General features: G+C 42.4%; 1 protein-coding gene across 1 annotated transcript; it reads left to right on the plus strand.

Annotated features, from left to right (window-relative positions):
• Window positions 1–1,918: 1,918 nt before the first annotated feature.
• LOC144949509 (signal-transducing adaptor protein 1-like) lies at window positions 1,919–24,883 on the plus strand. The gene is made up of 11 exons (XM_078879436.1): window positions 1,919–2,029; window positions 2,590–2,661; window positions 5,218–5,337; window positions 7,883–7,936; window positions 15,155–15,393; window positions 17,166–17,303; window positions 19,724–19,793; window positions 21,954–22,041; window positions 22,567–22,677; window positions 24,262–24,339; window positions 24,801–24,883. Exons 1-11 carry the CDS (start codon window positions 1,919–1,921, stop codon window positions 24,881–24,883), a joined length of 1,164 nt encoding a protein of 387 aa, XP_078735562.1.
• The last annotated feature ends 293 nt before the right edge of the window (window positions 24,884–25,176 follow it).

The following is a 25,176-nucleotide window of genomic DNA, read 5'->3' on the forward strand; positions in this document are numbered from 1 at the left end:
TGTTGCACTGTACAAAGTAACCGTGTTGTTATTTCCTTTGCCCACGCCGCGGCAGTAGAGGGCTACCTCGAGGTTGGTTAATCGCAAATTGTTTTGTGTGTTGTTCGTGATTGGCAATTTGTGACATTTACGTCCCACGCTGTGGCGGTCGAGAGCCACGTGGAGATTGGCCCTCTGTTGTTGATTGCGTCGAGAGCTCTGGAGGTAGCTGCCCGCTGTTGATGATTGATAATTTGTGAAATGTTGCTGCTATCATCATAATCGTGGTCATAAAACCAAAAAAATGGAACAAATTTTAAAATTGCGCAGTGAAGTATGTACAGATGCACGCTTGAGATCATTATAATCCTACAATTTATTGCACAGCACATAGGGGGCCGTCCATAAATGACGTCACGCGATTTTGGACTATTTTTGATCCCCCCCCTTCGTCACACGACGTCACAAAAGTCAGACCCCCCCCTGAAATATGACGTCACAAAGCTCTACCCCCCCCCAAATAAAACATGCTTCAAATCGCTTTAAACTATTGTTATTGTAGTGCGTATTTAATGTGACGCTGCACTTTGATGTTGGCTACGTACGGTGTGAAAGAAGTTCAACATACATGCATACATAATCTGCTTTATAGTGTGTTGCCATTCATGTGGGTATCTTTGCACTGACCAGCGTGGAATAGAATGGTCAAATCAGTGTAACACATAGTAGGCTTTCACAACCAATACTATACATAATAAAGGTTTTTTGGGTGAGATCGCGTAAATATAAATGTGTCGTTAAACTCGCCACCACCCGACACAGCCAATTAGTAAGGTTTGTCACATAAACAAAACATGCCAATAAGTTACTCGTTCAGCACACACCGGTGTGTTGGAGAGTAAACCGACAACATTACAATGCGAGTATGACGTTTCGCTGGTAATTACGACCATCTTCATCAGAATTATGAGAATACCTCCTGTTTTGGCCTTAAATAGAGGGGGTAAATGTGATGTCGTCACTGTGAGCCTATCAGGTGAATAAACCACAGACCCCCCCATCCCTCATTTCCCCAGCAATTCTGATTTCACATCGGTGAGATAGGTGAAGGAGCAAACTGCTGATAATACAAGCCTCCCCCACACTCCACAACTGTGTCCCCCTGTCACATTGCGCGCATTATGTCGCAATTACCCGATGGTCACCTGATGCATTCAGTTTCCCCCCATTTTACCTTTCTACATTTACAAAGATAAACAAATTTCGATTTAAAGCTTTCGTGACTGCAGGGATTCATCTTCTTGGTTCTTTCGGTAAAGTCACGTAGAAGGGAAATGATAAAATAAATAAAAATAAAACAACGAAAGAACCAATAAGAAGAAAGATAGACAAGTCCACTTTACATTCCAGCAGGCAAGTTTAAAAAGAGATATGACTAACAAGACATCTCACGTGATAATGGAATAGGTAGATATATCAAGACGGTTTTTTGTAAGTCTCAATCTGAAGTGATCGTAATTTTTTCTCCCCAAAATGTGTTTTTAATAACATACCCATACTTACTTCTAGTTTTCCCTTGCATAGAATCACACACATATTCTGAATGGCTTCTCGCGTGGCTTAGTTTAAATAAATGTTGTGTCAACCACAGATTTACTTCAACACAGTGCCGGCAATTGCCATTTTACTCAAAAGGAGACATTACACCGCATCGGTAAATTACAGCAAACTATGAGACAAAATATCCAAGTTAATAATCCTGTAAAAAATACGCGTAATTTTAAACATGAACACGGCGATTCCACTTTAGTGTTTCCTGGTCCAGAGTCCGACTTTATGACATGCCACCACCACCACACCGAGAGTCAGAAGCAGTGGCCCACGGTGTGAGTGTGAGTGTCGCATCAGGATTCCCCGGGCAGACGACAGAGGACTTACGATGGATTTTCGTGTACAGAGAGAACGCGACATAGCCATCATGCGAGACCAGAAGACGACGCTTCCTGTGTACATGAAAGGATTTCTTGAAAAAAAATCATCAACAGATAAGGTGCAGTAAGACGTCGTTTGGCTTTTTTCTTGAGTCTCGTGTTCATCTTGTGCCGGCAACACGATATTGTGTTGTCCACAAGGGGAATGTATTGATCGCTGATTAAATGTAATCAGAAAATGGATATGTGGTGCTAAATATTGTTTGCATTCTATTGTGGTTCATGCTATTGGTAGACCAGACTGCGGAAGATCAGACTTTTCATGTGATGAAAAACAAATACCTGTAGACACTTGGCAGAATGACAGGAGTGCTGATAGTTAATGCCATCATTTGAGCATACAGCACGAGGTCACATGGGGACTGAGGTATATGCAGATATGTAAAAATAGTCGGATATGTGAACATCTATAGAAAAGTAGTATGCCAGTTGCATACTGCACCACGCTGGGTGTGGGGACTTAATTGGTCAAGATGGATATGTGACGGTCACATTGTGACGGTGCACTGAATTAAGTTTTGTGCATGGTCCCATGAGTTTTTCAAAAAACGTGCTTTATTAAAGCTTTCTGTGCTCTCACAGCTATGCCAACTAACGGGAAGTTTTTTTCTCCGAACAGGCACTCAAAATATGTTGGGTAGAGCTCAGAGGAAACATTCTCTTCTTTTACTCAACCGACCGTGACATTGAGGTAATCGCGAAACACTGTATTAGGTTCAAACATATCCAAGATGACGCCTAATATTTCACACTGCTGCCTTTTCCTCGTCTTGAGAACAGGGACCATATTAAACAATGTTCCCCCAGTTTAAAATGCCAGTGTTTATACCCCATTTCATGAATCAATTTAATTGAAGTGCTCGGGCCAACTGTTAGGAAGTACATAAGGGTCAAAGTCAAGACTGTATATAAATTTAAGTTCTCTGTAAAGCAACTTTATGTGTTACAACTTAAGTAAAAAGTAACTCAACAATTGTTGAGTGATGGCATATCGCAGTAGTGAGTAACATTTCAACATTCAGTATTTTACTTTTTTCATTGAATATCATATTGGACAAGAAATATCCTTTGTCAACCCACTGTTGGATCTGTTGGATGAAGGCCTCTCCATGCCATGTTTATTTTGGGTGTTTTTGATCATGCTGGTCAGTGCGGGTCGGTGAGAGTGGAGGCCCAGGACTAGTTTAGATATCGCTAACCACTGATGTTAGCCATGGCTCGGACTCAATCTCAAGACACCGGGGTTTATAGTACAGAGGGCTACTGCACACCCTATAACATACTGTACATATTACAGACGTTTCACTTTAATTATGCCTGTAATTTATTGGTTTGACAACAAGGCATGAAAAGACCAAGTGACCTCTTTATAAACCACAAAGTGCCCAACCAGTAGGAGCATGGTCTCGTTAAAAGGCCAACGTGCTCAAGGAAGAGTGAAGCTCGCTATTACTACATTCCAGTCTCGGTAGAAAAGTAAAATTCTAATTTGTCGAACTAAGCTGTAACCGCAAAGACGTTTTAGTACTTCACCTGGTCATTGTAATGTTGCAGTAATTGTGTGTGGGCATAGGTCCTTGTCAACGAAGGGAGTGCAGGGTGATAAACCCAGTGTACTGATTGCACTTTGTTCTCGTATCTGGGTTTGTCAAGGTTAACAACATGAATAACAGTCACTTCAGTGAACAGGGCAGTGTATCTTTTTATTATGCAAATTATATCAACCACACTTCTTTTAAGTTTATTTGTCAGAGGACAGCTGAATTACGTCATGAAGTGTGTTTGCCCCGCACCGATGAAAGTTTCACGAATAAAATCACTCTAATGTTTATGATGCGGCGTAGCCTATGAGATACCTCTACAAAATAATATGCTACAGGATTCACAATGCATTTTTTTTTTATGTGTGAGCATTGAATTATACCGCAATCATTCTCCTCTTCTTCAAAACTGGTGTTAAAACTAATTTTGAAAAATTTAAATTTCCATTGGTCTCCTTTCACGTGTATGTAAACTGTTAACGAACATTATATGAAACTGTATACAGTATTGCGATATACAATTGTAGAAGCCAACTAAAAACCATTTGAGCAACGTTGGATTTCGAAAAGGTATTTCTACCATTGACTACATATCCTGACCTTGTTCGAGTCGGTGGAAACCGTGTGCGGTCAACCAAGCTCACCCAAAGCGAGGCTTTATAACAATTCAGAAACAATCTTAAAATAAGCTTTTACATCTGCACTGCGAATGCATAGATAAAATAAGAAAATACGTTTGAAGGGATGTAGGACAAGAAGAACACTCTTTCGCCAAAGTTATATGCACAGCGACATTTGTGGACGTTTTCTGATATTTATATTGGAAAAATGTAAATGCATGAATACAAACGTAGAGGATTTTAGCCATCTCAGATTTGCTGATGACAGTCATAACAACTAATGCGAATTGACGACAGGAAATCCTGGAAGAACATATTAAGTAATCATGCAAAGGCGGGGGAGGGAGCGAGCTGCAGATGCATATGAGCATAAAAAAGTCGTACTTTCATCCAGCAATGTATATGTTATGGCTGATGATAATCATGTTATGCTCGAGCCCTTCTTCAATTAATTACAGGATGAAGGGCTCTCCACACCATGTCGGTTATGGGCATTGTTTGACCATACTTCACCATGCTGGTCACTGGTCAGTGCGGCTTGGTGAAGTGGAAGGAGGGTAATGAATACAACGGAGAGAAGGTGACCCAAATGTAATTCTTGGCCACGGCTAACATGAGTGGCGAGCGATGCCTGAATCAGTCGTGGACGGTCTCCCGACTGCTCCCTTCACCAACCTGCACTCGCCAGCATGAAGTATGGTCAAATAACTACCAAGACTGACATGGCACGGAGAAGCCCTCATACAGGGGTGAACTGGACTGACAAAGTGCTGTAAATTAATATCCATTTTTACTACCTATGTTTTTTTTATATTAACTTCACTGTTAAAATAACCTGATTCGTTGTATTTTTATAGAGTACAACACAGAGGTTTTTTTTCTTCAAAACAGTATTATTTAATGAACTTTTAATGTCAAGCTTTCCTCTGTACAATATGAGAATATTGTATTGTTATGACCATCGATCATTCCTGACTTATTAAATGCCGTCTGTCCGGTGTAATAATTGTGGGATATTATTCAATACCCCACGCATTTCCAGATGTCGCATAAACTAACATTTTTCTGTTGTTTTTTTGCTTGCAGTACACAGAAAAAATACCGCTTGCGAAGCCACTTGTTTTCCATATGGTCAGCTCTATGATGCGTGGCACGTCATCCTGCAAGATGAAGCTCAAAACATCCACCATTGAGCTCAAGTTGAAGGTAAACAACAAGCGGTTGATAATACTGTCATCTGTGAATAATTCAAGCTGTTTTTGCGACTGTGACCTTTTATTGTCGTCAATGTTTAACGCTGAAAGGGCGATCCAGTTGAAGTTACGTTTTTCTATAGCACTGAGGACCTGCGAAAACCCCTAAAATATTAACCAAGCCTGCACATTTGCAGATAAAGAGCAACAGCCCGAGGGTCAGTGTGACTAACATGCCATGAATGGCCATTGTCCACAGACAACGCAATGAGTATCCAACGCCAAGATAGGTTTGAGATGTATTCAGAAGAGTCACATTTAAGAAAGATGTGGCGTGCATTTATCAGAGAAATATAAGTAAAATGGATTCTTCAGAAGAGAGGCAGATCTTTTGAGAGGTAGATAATAATAAAAATTGATAAGAGGTGGCATAGAATGTATTCAGGAGAGATATGAGAGTGATGTATTCAGAAGTGAATCATAATTAGAATCAGAATATGTATTTAGACTGAAGGAATACGATGAGATATGGAGCTCTTTTTTCACAGAACTCCAGTGTGGGCGGCTCAGAAAGTTACAACAAACAATACAAAAAAACGATAATAGTTCAAAATAGAGAAAAAGGTAAGCAAGTCGCTAAATATAAGTAAAATACGAAATTAAAGCAATATCTATTTACCTCTAAATTCCGATTTATCACACCAAGATAACACACAGTGTCTGAATAAAATGGCACATGAACGTTGAACTATCGATAAGTGGGTAAGGATCAACGTTATAAAAGCAGGCCCGGCTTCTCTCGGATTGAGGGTTGGGGGCAGTAGGGCTGTTGAGTGAGTGGCCACCGTAACAGTGATTCATCACGAAGGAAAGTGAATTTGGGTGGGCCAAAGGGACATTTGATGGTGCTGGGCTCACCCTAGCACGCTCCTAGCACCTGCCCTGTATTAGAGAAAAATAAGTATTCAAAAGAGATATTCTGTACCAGATAGGATAAAGCTGTAGTCAGAAGAGATACCAGATATAGACGAGATAAGAGATGTATACATAAAGCACGTGGGTATAGAACTTACATCATTAACCTACATCATCAATCACTGCCAAGTAAACAGGGAATATTGGGCCAACGTTGCTCCATCTGTTTGGCCCAACGTCGCACGTTTATCCACCGCTGAAGCACGGCCGTCGGCATCCCTCACAGTATAGTGCTGCTACCATCCGTCTCATTTCTGTACATGCACTGATCTCATCGCTCCGTCATCATGGTGGTCGTCCTCCTGGACACGTTCTTTCATCAACGTAGGAATGTATATTACTGACATTGGCCAAGACACACAAGCAGGGAACGCTATTGTCATGATTTTTTATGTCACGGAAACGTCTCGTGATTTTTTTGTTTCTATCTCTTTCTAATCATATCTCTTTCTAATTATGTGAGTACAACTGACACAGAAAGCTAGATATGTAACCGCAACATCAGCATCTTCATTATGAGTTATTGCCATGCAACCTCATCAACAGACAACAGCTGCTAAGCACTAAGAGCACAGATAATGTCCTGAGCTCTGAGGTTGTTGACCTTTATTCTTTGATAACAGTAATCGTGTACAGGAACCTCTCTTTCCCCTTTATCATTGAAATTTAAATGACATTGTCAATCAACATCGTTTTCGGTGGCACTGTGGTGTCAGGGGTTACACGTTTCAGATAATGTCTATTTCCAAGGGTTTTGAGTAATCTTTTTGGATTTCGATTACCCATTCCATAATTTCACGTCTGATGAGGCCAGGGGCAATTACTCGTGCTTCAATCCATATACATGTCACTCGAGGATGTGTACGGGTGGCGTAGAGGTCAGAGGACTGAACTTGGCTCTGCTAAGATTCCAGCTTCGAATCACAGCAGCGACATGTTGTCATATCAGATGTACGTGTACAGTAGGCTGATGGTCTTAGCCCGGACACCACTGACTGGCTGAAATACCAGCTCCGAAGTAATAAAATATGGGCTTGCCTATCATTACTCTCATATGTAGATCAAATGACAAAAATACTTTATATTCTGTGGACCAGAGGTCACTCGAAGAGATCTCAAAGGTGACTATGTGATAGCCTCTTCTGTAGACCATTCTCTAACACAAAGGACTGCACTGTTCTGTAAGTTATCCGAATATAATCCGCGACTCGTGCAGCCAATAGCAAAATTACTATCAAATTGGGAGCATTTACACGGAAAAAAATCAGTAAAATAAATTTCACTCGAGATCAATAACTAAGCGTGTACTGATCAAACCCCTTCCGTTGCCTGCTAACTCGTCAAATGAGTCTTTATTTACGCGTGGCAGAATGTTGTGTTGCAATTCTGACCACTGGCTACATCACCACAACTTCGCGGTATGTATCTGTGTGTATAGAACGACGAAAGAATGGCGATGCATTCGGACGGTCACAACGCCCATATTTGACTTCATATAGTATTGTCAAAACACACACTAAGTTTGCACCTCTCTCATTATAAAGCGTGTGACATTGACGGTTTCTTGCTGTTTGGATTTGTAGGCGGACACAGAAACTATGGAAATGTGGAAGGCATACATACTTGCCGTGACAGAGGTGAGCTGACTTTGTCGCCAAAAAACACAGCCTTACAAATACCGTCGTATATAATATTGTACGTGTGTGAAATAAAATTAGAGCTCTTTATTGTCAATCCACATCTGGACGAAGGCCTCTTACGCAGTTGTCGGGCATGTTGGAACCATCCTTCGGGATTCTGTTACCAAACCAACTATTTCGATTTAAAGCTTTCGTGACTGCAGGGATTCATCTTCTTGGTTCTTTCGGTAAAGTCACGTAGAATGGAAATAATAAAATAATAAAAATAAAACATAATAAAATAATTCTCACGACGTTTTATTTTATTATTTCCATTCTACGTGACTTTACCGAAAGAACCAAGAAGATGAAGCCAACTATTTGTAACGTCTTCGTATTGCACTGAACTGAGGACTCTGGAAATCATCAATGATGATGTTCTATTGACTACATTTTTTACGTAGTCTCTAGAACATAATCACTTGGGGGGGGGGGGGGGGTTACAATAAATTCCGCTCGGTTCAGGTTTCACAGCTTCGTTTGGTGATCTGCAAAAGAGTCGTTGTGTAAGAGCGGTTCTCGTGGTCGCGATGTGATTTATCTTACTTTGTTTATTTTCAAAGTGCACGCTCGGAAAAACCCGCACTGCAACTTGTTTCCCTTAGCTCAACTTGTAACGACAAGCCGAGGCGAATGTCATGTGGACAGTATGTAAATGAATCGTGTACAATTTTCACAATGATTAACATGCAATCAGCACTTCCTCAGGTCAGCCAACATTGACAAACACCACCGCCCCAAAAAACACTTGTATTGAGCACGAGAGGTACTGAATTCAGTTTTTTTTTACATTAAATTAGAGGGGGGAACAACATGGTGCCCCTTCACTACCTCTCCTTCAGTGGGCATTGATTCTTAAGAGCATTCATTTGGGCATTTAGGCATTTAGCCCTCTCCCCCCATCCTTCTCCTCCTCCTCTTCCTACAGGGATATCAGAACTTAGAAAGACACCAGGGTTGAAGAGTTTATTGAAACACGCGGTTTAGACAGGTTTCCATTGCACTGCAAGCCGTACTGTGTTTGTGCTATTGTCAACCCACTGTCATATCCTTTGTGTGTACCGCATTGCCTTGGGAATGAAATACTTGTGGAGGAAAAAAACAACAATTAGAGGGGGAAACACGCGGTGATGGCGTAGCGCAGCAATTTCTTTCTCGTGTAACTGTTGGCAGAAGCGCCTCCACTGGGGAAGCTCTAGTTCAAGTTCAAGTTCATTTATTTGGTATAGCCCTGTGAGCCTTTCGGCTCTTGAATCGGGTGCAACCGCAACAAACAGAAAACAAAAACATGAACAAGAAAACATCTTAAAGTGACTATGCGCAAACAGAAAATCCAAGAAAAGACAGCAAAATATTGTAGAAAAAGCACCGTTCACCAACACTGTGTGCAAAAATTCCAGTGGGATGCAAGTCAAACAACAACAACACAAGACAACTTAGATTAAGGCCATCAGTCTAACTCTATACTACAACAAACAAACATGGACAAACCAAAAAACTTTTTGAAAATCACCAAAATAAAGCCATAAAAGCAATGAAACAGTGATCATAGGAACTGTGACCGAGTTTTCACAATAAACGACGTGAACAACATGTACTACCAAACTCTGCAGCCATAGCTGGCTGCATGAGTCACTCCACAACAGCAGGAGCATCAGTCGAGAGAAGTCCCTGTTGAGGATATTTCTTTGGTCGACTTTTCGATGCTGTCCAGACGTTTTCAAAGTGGTGGGAGTACGCACACTTTACCTCACACCACACACAATACATGGCAATCTACTACGGTGGGGATGTAAAAAAAATGTGCCCATAATTTAAAGTGACGCACTATGGACACATTGAACCGGCGATTACTGGAATGCAAGTCCCACTCTGTTTGGGAACAAAACAATGAAAGACCCAACGTTCCTATTCCATAGAAAGTATGCCAGCAGCGTGTAAACAAACAGCAATCACTGCCAACACTGGTGAACGCTACTTAAAACGTGTGCAATGCATGAGCACACTGATTCTGAATGTTGCTTAATATGAATGTACCGTATTTTCTAACTTTGTTTCCAGTGTGGCCAACGCCTACAGTGGGAAGACATCAAACAAACATCATATAGTCACGTATGTGTCACTAGTGATTTCTGGACATCTGTGAAATGAGCTTCATGGCTCATAGCATTCCTCCAGTATAAATACATATTCTGATTCTGACTAGATAATCCTTCTAACGTTGTCAAAAATGTCACGAGACAATTTACCAAGTATTAAACATAGTGAACTGATCAGCATCACCCATTGTACATCCATTATTTGATGAAACCCTTCACAAGTAATACATTAATACAGAATTATTCATACAGTCTGCAATAGCTCTTAAATATGCATCATATTCCAGGAAGTCGCTAGATTTGTCGCCTGTCACTTTGACAAAAAAAACCATTTCGATATGGAAATACAAAAAGATGCTAGATCTAGCGAAAATACCACTCAGATGGTAACACTGCATTTGTCATTGTCTTTGGGGTGGAGCAGTGGTGCAGTCGTTAGCACACTGCGCGAAGAACGTCGCAACTTGAGTTCAATTCCTGGCAATAGGTAACATCAGGGATTTTGTGAAATCTGAGCCAGCTCTTGGCCCTCCATGATCAGGCCTTCATCCAGCAGCACATTGACATTCATCTGTAAAGGATTATCATTGCTATTACTCACAGTTTATTAGTAGCATCAGTGCGAAGAACTCAATTGTATTTTTACAAAGGATAGTACATTATACAATGCTCCCTTCAAAGCACTGTTATATTTTTTACATTTAATATGACAATATTCCCTCTGGGCAATCTAAAATTACGTTATGCGACATGTAGAATGACCATAGATCATTCGTGGGTTATTTAGCACTCGCAATTGTAAAACTGTGGGACGCCACTAATATTATTCAGATGCTTTAAATAGACAAAAATATCTCAATGTTGAAAATTAATCTCAAACTGTGAGCTATAATGATCGGGCAAACAACACCCTTTAGACATGGCATAAAATGTTTTCTTGGTTCTTTCGGTAAAGTCCCATAGAAGGGAAATAATAAAATAATAAATAATAAAACTATAAAATGGTTACGACGTTTCGATTGCAACACATGCAATCATCATTAGGTGTGAAAACCACAGCAAGAAAATGTCTTCGTCGTGAGAATGTTATTGTTTTATTTTTATTATTTTATTATTTCTCTTCTACGTGATTTTACCGAAAGAACCACGAATATGAATCCCTGCAGTCACGAAAGCTTTAAATCAAAATGAAATGTTTTCTTTACATTTAATCATGCAGAAACCAGTCTGCAAAATGTGAACATCTTTGCATCATACGTAGACATCCGTGCTCATAGGAGATTATGCAAATCTATGAATTTTTCTATTTTAACCCAGCCACATGACTTTTTGATTGCTGTTGAAGGCAAAAATCACTGGAAAGTGATGTATCTAAACTGCTCCTAGGCCACCTTTACAAACCAACAAACCAACCACGACTGACAGGGCAAGGGGTGGTCTTCATCCAGCATGGAATTGACAAAGGGGCTGGAATTTATTTTATGGTTATTATGTTTCTTGCGTGTGTCCTCTCCTTTGAGGCATCAATAATAATGTTTGTCCTGTACTGTACGATATGCCCACGTCAAAGCTTCCTACTTTCAACAACCGACACTGACCAGCAAAGTGAATTATGGCCAAACAACCGCCATGACCAACGGGACATGTTGTTCCCCCTTCACTTTTTATTTTTTGTTCCATGAATATAACGATGCTTCTAAACCATATTATGAGGTCCATTAGGTCATACGCGTAATACTATTATTAATGTTATTTTTCGGCACATTGCAATGTTACGTTTTATTATCCAGTTCAGATTTCCAAAAGTATGCCAAATCTGCTCTCGACCTACCTCGTTAGTTCACCAGATTGATTCTAGTGGGCCTTCAGTAGCTGTTTTAGATGCGCGTAATCTGCTGTGGCTTGCCAGTTTGTGTTCGTCCATTCATTAATGCAGGGTAGGTTCGCCAAGTCATACATAAATCAATTACAGCCCTGTTGCCTGCAGAACACTTTTTTTTGCAGAATTATTGATTAACTGCAGAATAACCATGCAAGTATTAAGTCATGGTTTGTCTCCATGAAATCCCCTCGACTTCCTCTTCTGTCAACCCCTGCCAGCGAAGCACCCTCTCGTCATGCCACTTATTACCGCCTCTCTGCACCTTTCATCATCCATTGCTCCGTTAATAACAATAGAATGGATAGAAACGTTATCATTATTGTGTGCCATTGCCTCCTTCTGTGTCATATTCTCCTTTTTTAAATATCATATTAACCCTATGTCAGTTTAACACGTAGGCTTTCGCGACCAATATTATTCATAATAAACGTTTTTGGGTTAGATCGCGTTATTTATAAATGTGTCGTAACCCTCTACCACCCGACCCGATGTGTCTGGCCCAAGACCCAACTCCTTATGTTTCTGTCTCGCATAGATAGTCAGCATAGAGAGCTTATATGGGCAGGAACATCTAAGCGAGGTGTGGGATTTTGGCCTATTCAAGTATTGACTGCGTAAGAATAAATGAAAACTCAGGCATTTCCTTTAAAAAAAATATTGATAATTGAAAATAAATCCGTGTAGTAGTTGATTTACATGCCCTGCATCGCCACTTTGGAGCTGAAGCACTTACGATTATAAAGCTTTTCTACGTGCTTGGCCACTCAGCCACCTTTACCGTGCATGGCACGGGTGTTGCCTCGGGTAGGGCTTTGTGTGATGAACGCAGCTGCACTAAACTCAATAATGAACACGTAAATTGCACATCCCTGGAAGTTTTTATTTATTTAGTGGAGACCATTATCTCTTTTAGTCAAGGTAACCTCATTTGAGCCAATGGACAGACGCATGGAAGGACAGCTCAATATTATTCCAGGTTGTGAATAACTAATTCAATCAACACTTACGTATAAAGGTGATATTTATTTAATAAATTCGTTTTATTAGTTGAGCCTTCCAGTATCTCGGCCTCGCCGTGCGCTGCGTTGCACCGCTAGTCGAGTAGATAACCATGTGTTCAATAAACCCTCGGAGCCAGGATGACCGTCCAACTCCGATCGTCATTTATTGATTGTAACAGGTAAAACTGGTGAGAAAACACAGATACAGCATCTGTTATAATTCGGAAACACCCACACAATGAACACCACAGCATCAGAACATTGTCTCAGATAACAATAGATCCTGGAAGGACCAGGCCCCCACATTACCCCTGAACAACTAGACAAAGGCACAAGCTGGTGCGTTGCATACAGGCACATAGTGTATTCATCCCACTGCACCCCAAATGTGCAGCATTACACTTAACACTAAACTGTGGATGAGATACTTCGTCATCACTCTCAGGATCGCAACATAGGCACAAGTCTGACTCGACCTACTAAATCACAAGTAACATCCACAATAAGGAAAGTCACAGGCTTCGTTACTAACTAGGCCTCGTATTTACTACAACAACTTAACGGCATCATAAAGGCATTTACATTGCTATAACGGTCATTCCAACATTACAACAGCATTTCCAATATTATAGGAATATAAACAACTTACAGATAATGCTTCTTAAACTCCCACAATGGACAAGTGCGGCTGTGGTCTCACTGAGATGCGATGCGTGCCGCCATCTTGACTTATCTGTGTAATGGCTGACGCCCGCGTGGTACAGTGGAAATCTAACATCATCACTTCCTGGTCACGTGACCAACATTAGCATAAAAAAACAGGAACTTCCTGTGAACGTACGCTCCCCATCTGCCGTGAGGCAAGACATTCCAGTTTTATTCATGGTGTGATATTGGTGGTCTATCTTGAGACAATACAATTGGTAATCACGCAGAATTCTGCTCTGAAAACGGCTGTGCAAGACATATTCCCAGAACTTCTGAAACACTCTTCAATAGACCCTTTTTTTCTCATCGCGCAAGAGGGGGCACACTGTGATTTGTATTTGAACACAAAACTGACTCCCCTTCATACTCGGAAAAAAGCGTCATTGGACATCATTCTCAAAATACTCCAGAACAAATCAGCTGATTACCTCCGTGACCACCTTTGATGACTACAGCCCTCATTGCGGTCGCCTGAGTAGCTCCTCTCTACGCCCTAATGTACCCAGCGTGAGATCGACTCACTGTGACAAATCATTTCCTTAAATTTCGATTTAAAGCTTTCGTGACTGCAGGGATTCATCTTCTTGGTTCTTTCGGTAAAGTCACGTATAAGGGAAGTAATAAAATAATACAAATAAAACATAATAAAATAATTGTCACGACAATTTCAACCACAACGCAAGCAGCCGTCCTCAGGTGAAGAACAGGTCTGTCGGAAAGACAGACCTCATTCAGACGCTGTCTTGCCGACAGACCCTTCTACGTGACTTTACCGAAAGAACCAAGAAAATCATTTCCTGTTGCTGCCCCTCACTTTTGAAACTATCTGACTTTGTTGTGTTGACTTAAATTCCTTCCCTGGATATTTTAAATTCATCTCTTGATTTAAGATATCCCTTCGGTTGCACATGTGGTTCCTGAACCTTGCACGATTCGGTGTTTATAGTTCTGATGTGCACTACATTCCTTCACTTGTGGCGAATGGACTTAGTGCTTCAGTGTTGATGTGCATTATGACTTCTATGCTGCAACATCCCATTTTTTCACCAAGGTCCTCTGCGGATCATTCTTGTAAACAGCTTAGGGCTGAATGTTTCTTCCACGCATCAAGAAATAAAATCAATCAATCACACGCTGCCATGAGATTGGTGTGTGATTCGGACCTGGAAATTATCCAAATTAAATGCTAAACCAACTTTAATGTGATTGTTGTTTGTGGAGTTATTGCTGACTCGGCTGAGACCATCACTTTGCTACACTCGATAACCGACTTTAATTAAAAGTGGCAGAAACCCCCGAATTCGAGCCTAGGATCTCAGCAGTGCTGGCTCAGTGTATCTGGCCGGAGCCACCTGGCTACCCCTTATCTCCAACGCTTAATTATGTACCTATGATCTAAATAAAAATGTTCAAGTCTGCATCTGCCATCGTAACTTTGTCTGAATTGTCGTAACCTCTGGCGATGTGTCTTCCCATGTCTTATCAGTACATCATCCCGAGAGACATCACCCTGCTCCCAGGGCAGATGCAGCAATTGAGGGAGATCATAGAAAGGGAGAAGGATCGGCAAGGGTGGCCGGAGCCAAACGAGTGCCCGATGCCACCCCAACCGCCGGATCACAGGATTCTTCATCCAGATGCTTTACAGATACCGAGAGCCAGCGTTTTGACACCCGCACCGGTGCAGGGACCGGTGCTGCACAATAACACATTATCCTTTCCCAGGTACGTCCATCTTAAAGCCTGCACAAATATATCTGCTCACATTACGGTTACCACCTATCCTGCTTTTCCCAAGTAGCTGTCTATGGAAATCTGTAAGTCTTCACGTGACATTAAAAGTCCGGTTTTTGGTCAGCTGTATAATAAACCGCCAATAATCAAAGCAATGCACTGACACATAGTTCTTCACTCTTCTGGTATTGTGAGATGTTCTTCTTCCCATGATATGTCCCAGTGTTTTGAGGTTTTCTTTTTTTCTTTTTACCTCAGAGGTGGCAACCCTAGTTTAGATGCAAAACGATCCTTCCCAGAGAAATGCCTTCTTCACTGACCAAGCAAATCTGTTTTTTACTTCGTTAAAACACACATTATCCAATGGGTTTTCAACTAAAACAAACACACCAACAGCACTGCCTCACAACATAAAAATACAATGTGGCCCAAAATGTTGTTTAAAGAGGTCAAATACTACGTATAATAATGTGTCTATTTCAATAAACTCACTTTGGGGCCACCCTGCAATATAATATGTTGATCTTTCAGGTAGTTGACCCTCTTTCAGAGCAGTAGAGTACATCATTCTGAGGGATAAATCCCGAGGGGCATCTTGAGTTTTGCTCAGAAAAAAAGCCATTGCTCAAAACGTCAGCCTACTTACTTTGTATCAAAAATATTTATCTTGTAACGGCGGTGCTATTGCTGAAAGTGATGATTTTTGTGTTGTTGTCCACCACGGCCAATCCCGTTATCCAACATTTTGCCGCTATGTTGCAATGCAAAGTGTGTGTAATAAATAGAACAGCCGACAATAAGCGTGTTTCTTTTACTGCTGTGATGTTTATATACTTCCACCGAAATTGCAGTCTCTTTTAATTGTTTCTGCATTGTGAAAGTCTGTGATTTGCGCAGCACGTGCACGTATAATCGCAGGGAATTTATCGTGTACAAGACCCGGGTTTAATTCCAGGATAGGGACCCCAGTGGCAGTAGTTAGACATTTGACAATTTATCGATGAAAATGCGATTCTTATGCACACAATACATGCATCAAACTGCGTGTCAAAGAGTCGATTATTTACAATATCCGAAAAATGTCTGCAAATTATACGTTAACTTAAGTTTTGGCTAATAAAATGAAAAAGAGAGAACGGGAAAATCTGGGAAGCGGGCAATATTAACGAGATAGCACAGGAAACATAAACAAATCATCCATTAAATCTTGACTTAAAGCTTTCGTGACTGCAGGAATTCAAAGAATATAAATCATCCGTTCTTGATTTGAATTATGGCAATGAATCTCATTGTCGGCAGTGGGGGAGGACAGGATGAGGGAGGGGTTTGGGTAAATTATTACATGTTTTGCAATTAATATCCCGAGTCGAGCCTGGGCGTCTTATGAGTTAACATGAATCCCTGGTGTGTTACACCAATGCAAACAAAGTCGGCCAGGTGTGATGTGACCCCACCCATGACTTAGTGATCCATTTACAACCTCATGTGGTGGGCAGCAGAGGGCAGTGCTAAAAAAAACACAATTGTTGTATTGTACTTCAATGCACCTCCCCTCCATCAACCCACACTGACCGGCTTGGTGAAGTATGGTCAAACAACCCCCACGATCCGCACAGCACGAGGAGACCCTCATCCAGCAGTGGACTGACACAAGGGCTAGGCACGTGTACCATATCATAATCAATTCCTTGCTAACATCATTCACCCCATCATTCTTCCTTAAGCAAGACAGCTCGCGGGGGCATCTGTGTCTCTCTTTGCAGTTGTTACTATGACGTTTCTCGGGACAAGGCGGAGCAGATGCTGCAAGAGCACCCGGACTGGGGCAATCTGCTCCTCCGTCCAGGAAGCAATCAGACGGACTACGCCGTGTCTGTGTGGAACGAACACCCATCCTACAGGTTTGACAACAACCTGTTCGATTGTGCGTCACTCTACTACTTGACGCAGTGGGAGGCTGCATTGTGGAACAATCCGCCGTGGCATTTTGTTGCAAGTCGGACCGAGTGTTAAGCGCTTACTAAATCCTACACCTTTAATAGTTGAACACGTAGGCTTTAGCGACCAATTTCATCCATAATATAGGTTTGTTTTGGGTTAGATTGCGTAAATATGAATGTGTCGTTAAACCCGCCACCACCCGACAGCCAATTAGTAAGCTTTGTCACGTTAACAGAACCTACCAATTCGTTACTAGTACAACACAACGGTGTGTTGGAGAGAAAATCCACACCATTTACAGTTTGAGTACGACGTTTTGCCAGTAATTACAACCAGCTTCATCAGGCGACAGCCACAAATCTGGCTGTCACCTGATGAAGCTAGTTATGGACCCTTCACAGTAATACAGTTATATGCTGATAGCCGATGGTCAAAAAAACTTACGGAGTGGCAGGCAGGGAGGGGACGCACCTGAAATGGTGCTTCCCGTGGAAATGGAACTATGAAATCAGCTTGTGTGCAGGTACCTAAGTAGATTATTACATCACAGGATCATGAGAGATGGTGACGGAGTGGACAGCAGTGGATTGATAATGGATAATGAATTAATTGATCAATCTTACTGCTTGAGCAACAGCTCTCTAAATGGTATTCAAAAATACAGAAGTCAAAGTGGTTTTCCCGCTTAGTTTGGCATGGGGCGGCACTAATCTCGTGCCTATAAACCTAAGCCAGCAGAGGAACTTCCATATTCCTATGGTGGACACAAGTATTTACATTTGAAAACCACTGTTGATGCCTCCGCTAAGTAAATGCTAATTGTATCAACCTCGTCAGGATGAGGAACTAAATTGACCCTTAACCAGGATCTGAACTTCCGACCTTCCGATTGCGAGCCGCACATTCCACCATTTTCTCCACCTGGATGGATTGAAATCGTTCTACGTAAATCACAATGTGTACCCCCCTCGAACTGACCCCCAATTAAAAATAAACATCTGAGTAGAACACTTCAACCATTGTTTTGTTAATGAAAGTTCACATTGTTTTATCGGAGTTGAAGGTCTGCTATGGAAATATTTCAGTGATTCATTACAAATACTGTGTTAGCTAGAATGTATGTTGAAACATAATGCTTTAACTTTACACCAGTGGTGGCACTTGGCATAAGCGAACAAAATAAAAGCTTAGGTCCCTAAGAAGCTCAGTGGTCCTTGATTCATAATATCTTAAAGTCAAACCATACAATGCATAACAAGCTAATGAACATAAAAAGCCAATTAATACTTTTCTATCTTATTCTCATCTCTCTTGTGTCATCTCACTACATGTGTAGTGAATCACTTCAGAGACACTAGTAGTAGGAGGCACTCTTTTTATTATAAACTTCACAAGCATAGGGAATAACTGCACTTCGGTCAGGACAGCAACAGGCTGCCTGACCAACAACGCTGATGAGGTGAAGACGATGACGAAGACGGTGACGAAGATTCTTGTAGCACCACAGGTTCCTCTCCAAACAACAACCCAGAGTCTTGGTCGGGGTCTCCCTTTTATCCACCCAGCGTGGCCTCGCTCCGCCCTCGGCCACGCCCCCCTTCTAGAATCTACTAGAAGGTTCCCGGGCTTTACCTCACGTGCCCCCTCTGTCACCTTTGCCCCACAGCCCTCTCTCCGGCCTATCACGTGACCAGATGGCAGACAGGGCTGCTACAACAGCAGATCCCCTTCTCTGCCAGCAACCAGCACTACACGCCATAGTCACCCGTTCCATGTCACTACACAAGTATGTTATTGTCTACATTTCTCTTATCTTACTGCGTCTCGTATCTCTTTGTCTATGTCTCTTCTGTTATCTTGCTAGGATTTTATCAATTTAAAGTGGGGCCCCCAAAGAATATGTTTTGCTTAGGGCAGGGGTTCTTAACCTTTGCTGCAGCCTTGCACCCCTTTGTTTCTAAATCGTAATTTTTTATGTTAACAAATACATCTGTTTTATAAAACGAAGCAGTTGTACTTACGTCCCCGTGCTTCATTTTACGTTTCGCTTATTTACCTTAAAAAAAATCAGGCATGTCTCCTACTCGTAGAAAAGGCATCTCGCACCCCCAGGCGTTGCGTGATACTTTTCATACTGAACTTGAATAAACCTGTTTTTAGCGTCTCAAACGCATATATTTGTTCTAGCTTAGCTACATAAAAAATCACTGGAATGCATTTTATAACCCCTTACTTGCCCAAACAGGTCTGCCTAGAATACCAACAACGTATAACAATAGCGCCACCTAAACTCCTTGTCCTGGGATATTAACATTTTCAGAAGGCCAGCGATAATTTATTGTACTAACTTTTTGGACCTGTCATTGTTGTTCCCAATCAGGACTGGCGCTGTACTACACTACAGAATCAGTGTAAAAAAAAACGTGTACGTCATTGAACTCTCTAATAAGGTAAACAATATTTATCCTTGTGCCATAACTATCCTCCAAACAGGTGTTGTTGTTCTTTCTACAGACCACGTACAAAGGAAAACATGTGATTTTTGTTTTGTCAGGCATACATTTATTATTTGTAGGCCGGGTGCTTTACATCAGGTGGCAAGGTATTGCCATGTGTGGATACGAATGTTAGGTAAAGGAGTACGTGACCTTGCTGTCTGGCTAAAAACGATGGAGCATTTGTGGAAAATGCGTGCTTTGCTTGGAAACGTTTCAGAGGGGATTGTTAAGATAGTCATAAACAAAGCCTCTGCAAAACTACTCTTTGTAGGACACCCGTGTTTAGGAAGTTACATGATGTGTGCATTACATCAAATCAGCACACACTCGCATATGTTGCTAAACTTTATGAATCCACGACTGGCCATGTCGGCCGAGGGTGTTGTTGCTTCACCACACCTCGGCATTCTGGGTCAATGTAGTGCAGGTTAGTGAATGGGGGAGGGGAGGTCCAGGATGCTTGAAATATCGCTCGCCGCTGGTGTTAGCCGTGGCTGGAAATCAAACTCTGGTTGACATCTTAATTTTGGAGCTTTCGTGACTGCAGGAATTATTTTTTGGTTCTTTCGGTAAAGTCACGTATAAAGATAAAATAATAAATTGAATAATAGCATACTACCACGTTTCGATTGCAACACAAGCAATCATCATCAGGTATAAAAGAAATAGCAACAAAAAACTAACCAGAAAACTATAGACAGACATATGAGCAGACAGACATCATAAAGATACACAGAGAGAGAACACGTATCGGCACAAAGAGAGAGGACGCCTCTGTGACTGGGCCTTAAATATAGAGAGGGGGCGGGGGCGGAGAGAGGGAGGGGGCAGAGAAAAATGAGCATGTCAATGAGTGGACAACAACGTGGTACGGTACGCAAGCTCTGGTTGACATGTTAATAGCGCGGTGGTGTGTCATGGGAGCTTTTTTAAAGTATGAAATTTTTTAAATAGGTTTGACCCTTTCTGGCAATAAAACAGCCGTTAAGATGTTCAAACACCAAAGAGATGAAACCTTTTGCAAGGAATCAAGTTCACATTAACCTAACGTACTCGTGGTGAACATGCAAACACACTTGCTTGGATAATATAATATATGATGCATTGTCTTTGAAACTGATTGGCCTACATCAGAGACAACCTTCTTTATGGCCTAGTCTCACAAGTGTCATACCAGAGAACGCCAAAAGACGAACAGTACAAAGGCAATGCCACACGTACCAGAGCAGTGTGCTAAATACTGCACCACAGCTCCATAGAGAGGCAGACATCTACAACTGGGCTCGGAAAAGTACTACGGTACCCATTACTGAATACCATGCACTTAAAACCTCCTAAACAAGCACGTGTTCCCAATTACTTTAAAGAAGACTTCCCTGCATATCAAACGCGAAGATCCCACGTAGAGTGATATAGACTGTTGGGGCACGTGCCGTTAGCGACCACTTATAAAAGGCATGGCGCACAATGGGGTGGTGCGGCCATCACCATGCCCAGCCGTCTTTGTTTCCCCCGTGTTGATATCTAAACATCACATCAGGGACTCGTTTCAGGTTGAGTCGACCCAATACAGGTTCAGATATCAACCACTGACGTTGGCAGTGAAGGGGGGCTGGTGGTGCTTTGCGCTAACCACTGCGCTTCAGCTCCCCGACTTGTCACTCTCAAACACGCAAATGGACAAGCACAGCACGTGCCCACCAAAAGACAAACATCCCCCGTATAGCCTTCACAGACTGTTGGGGCAAGTGCTTTTAGCGAGCCCCTATGAAGGCCGGCATGGCACACAACCGGGTTCGGTGGCCAGCAACCACGCCCAGCCACCTTTGTCTCCCCAGTGGCGATGTTTACACACCGCGCCAGGCACTCATTTTAGGCCGAGTCGACCTAGGGGAGGACCAGGAACGATTCAGATAATCGTCACCGGTGTTGGTCGTGAATGGGAATCAAACTCGGGACACCGGGTTTATAGCGCTGCGCGATAACCGCTGCACTACCGCTCCCCCCAAATGCCCCCCACCACGCACACACACACACGTGTACCTGATACCAGGGCCAGAGTGACCCTGTTCATGCATTCAGCAATGACTGTTCCTCGTGCACCGTGTCTAGATGGAGGTGCGCTCTCTGCATGAAGTCACGGATCATTTTGTGAAAGCCACCAATGGTACACTGAAGCCTTTCATCATCCCGGATCCTGGTGACGCACCGCACTGTGACGCACATAACGACACGCCACATTCGTGACGTCTTTCACCTTGCTGGGATTTGCTTAGAAACGCGCGTACAAATCCAACGTTTAAACGGAATTACAGCTCCTCTTCTGCCAGTAATTTTGCTGTTCACCAAATGTTACAGTTGTGACCAGGCATTGGCTGTGGTGTTCACCAAATGTTACAGTTGTGACCAGGCATTGGCTGTGGTGTTCACCAAATGTTACAGTTCTGACCAGGCATTGACGGTGGTGTTCACCAAATGTTACAGTTGTGACCAGGCATTGGCTGTGGTGTTCACCAAATGTTACAGTTGTGACCAGGCATTGGCTGTGGTGTTCACCAAATGTTACAGTTGTGACCAGGCATTGACGGTGGTGTTCACCAAATGTTACAGTTGTGACCAGGCATTGGCGGTGGTGTTCACCAAATGTTACGTTGGTTGACGTTGCTCACCGAAAAACAAAACGAAATCAATGACATACATCGCTGCCTCATTTTGTCTTGTTTAGCCACAGAAAACTACGGAATTTACACGGACACAGCTCCTAACGTCAAGACTTCATTGCCAGACGGGAGCTCTACCGCACCTGCGATGGCAGCAGCAGCCGCCAATGTCAAAGGTCGACTGTTATCTACTTTATTGTGATGGGACGAGCTATATTTCTTTCCAACTTAACAAATGTATACGCGTCAAAGGAAAATATGATTGAACTTTAGACGGTTACAAGTAAATTAGAAATGAAACTTAATGTGTTAACATTTACCCTTCGCCTGTTCAAACTGTGTTTGCGGCCACAATTACAGTACAGAATTAATAATGCATTTTGGAAAAGCAAACATCTGAGCACAGCAACATATATAGTGAATTAGTTTATCATTAATGCAGCTCAAATAAATGAGTTGTTTGCCCACGTGTATTTGCAACATAGCCCTTTTTCAATCCGCTGCGGGATGAGCTCCTCCCGCACCTTTGAGTCCTGGGGATGATCTTGACCAATTGAGCATTGAGGCAATGCCCATCTCCTCCACCACCGACTCTGAATGGAAATTACACATTTCTCTGGTGGCGGCGAGTCTCTCCATAAGACCACTGTTGACTGCCCACACAGTGGTGACCATTTTATCGACCCCGGTTGAATGAAAGGCTGCATCAATTCCAAAACCAGGACTTGAAATCGCAATCTTTCGATTGCGAGACGCTTGCTTTACCACTGGAAGCACCTGGCGGATTCACACTTCACCACGTTGGTCAATTCGGATTGTGAAGTGGGGGGCGTGGTGGATGGAGACCCAGGACTGGTTCATATATAACACATTTCTGCGGAGGGAGCTGGTAGGATCGTTGGGTTGCTCGGTCAATGGCCAGGGTCAACGGCGGCGTGGTGTATTCCGCAAATATACCCGACTGTGAGGGCGGGCACAAGCCGGCGTGAGTAGGTTAAACGTTGAGTTTTATAAGGGCACCACGAGGTGACCAGCCCCTTCCCCACCCAGCCCCACCCCTCCCATCCCCCACCCATCCCCACCCTCCCCACCCAGCCCCCCCCTCCCTACCCAGCCCCACCCTCCCCACTCATCCCCTCCCCACCCACCCACCCAGCCCCTCCCTCCCCACCCAGCCCCTCCCTGCACTACGGACGGACACAATAATCCCCTGTGGGCTGGTGTAACCAGGAAGTTCCTACCAGTATCACTCGCCACTAACGTTAGCCGTGGTTAAAAATTGAACTAAGTTGTCCAGGTTCATAGAGCAGTGCACGTGCTCTATGACAAATGTTCCACCATACCACCCTCGCATGTCAACGGGATATGAATAGTATCAAGTAAATATTTTTTCCAGTTTCAACAGAATTTATTAAATGGGAAAATATAACTTTAGTTTTGAATAATTATATTTAATATCGGTTATGTAATTTTTTTAAACTGCAGCATAATGAGTAGACACTTGACACAAAAACGAATTGCCAGGTTTGAAATGTAGTTCATGTTTAGGCAATAGATGTCGACATTTAGTTTGAGAAGCTAAGCTGTAGTTCTTGTTACATTATTTTACAATGTCATTCATTTATTTACGACTTTATATTTGCGTGCATTATATTCAGTGTGGACAGTTTATATTTAATGAAAGAAAAAGTACATGGTTAAAATTAAATTCTAACTTTCTTTTAAACTTTCATCATTTGTTTTTTTGTGTGAGTGTATAGAAGGCAGCACGTCGACCCATCATCCCGTATCACAGAAATCATCGACGTCTTCTGGGAACTCTTCCACAACTGGGGCAGGTAGTTCTATCGTTTCAGAGAAAAACAGATTTAGATGGCATATCTCTTGTTACGAGTGGAATACGGTTTCCAAGCACTGCAACGCTGCATAAGTCACCACCACTCTTCCAATCACAAAATGAATAACTCAAACACACATACGCACGCACACATGCTTCCTTTTGCAATTATAAAATAAAAAAGACTCCGTTTTAAAATGCATGACATTATAAGGTTTCTTTCGTGTTTCTCGGTGGAGTGGAGAGTGATTATTAATATTTGTAGATTTTAGAGTAACTGAGTCAGCACTGATGGGTCATATCCAGGTTCCTGAGACGAAACATATAACCAATACAAAAACCTACGAACGTGTTGTACATCGCCATTAATGTTGTAATTATTTCGGTATTCGCTCTGGTCATCTCTCGATGTTGTTTTTGCATTGAAACCGCTGTCTGTCTCACCATCCCATGTGCCCGCAGAATTGGATGAAGAGCTGAAGAACGCAGTATTACGTCGGCGCAAACACATCGGGGAAGACATGGTTTACATCGAGTCCAAGTAAACAGCCACCACAAGAACAGACGTGGCTTTGTATCACGCGAACGGATGGAGCCAGGCTCGGGGTCCATCTAACAAAAATAGCACTTGTAATATACGGCTTTTTGATGTGTTGGGGTTGATGTCCGACGTTTCGTTCTACGTGGAACGAAAACGTCGGACATGATGCCGAACGACCACGTGGTACAACCCGAAAACACAACGGGGAGCTGTGCAGCACAAGCACGAAAACCGACAAAGTAGCGCTTGTAATGGCACCAGCGCCTCTCATGACACTTGTATTTGTGTGTCTGTGTG

This window comes from Lampetra fluviatilis, chromosome 3, assembly GCF_964198595.1.
Source record: "Lampetra fluviatilis chromosome 3, kcLamFluv1.1, whole genome shotgun sequence".
Classification (NCBI taxonomy): Eukaryota; Metazoa; Chordata; class Hyperoartia; order Petromyzontiformes; family Petromyzontidae; genus Lampetra; species Lampetra fluviatilis.

Bases quoted from the DNA above. Each gene is read 5' to 3' on its own strand.
- LOC144949509 (XM_078879436.1), top strand. From the start codon at position 1,919: ATGGATTTTCGTGTACAGAGAGAACGCGACATAGCCATCATGCGAGAC. The intron at 19,794-21,953 runs GTAAACAATATT...CACCGTGTCTAG, and splicing joins TCATTGAACTCTCTAATAAG to ATGGAGGTGCGCTCTCTGCA. The intron at 22,678-24,261 runs GTCGACTGTTAT...GTGAGTGTATAG, and splicing joins AGCAGCCGCCAATGTCAAAG to AAGGCAGCACGTCGACCCAT.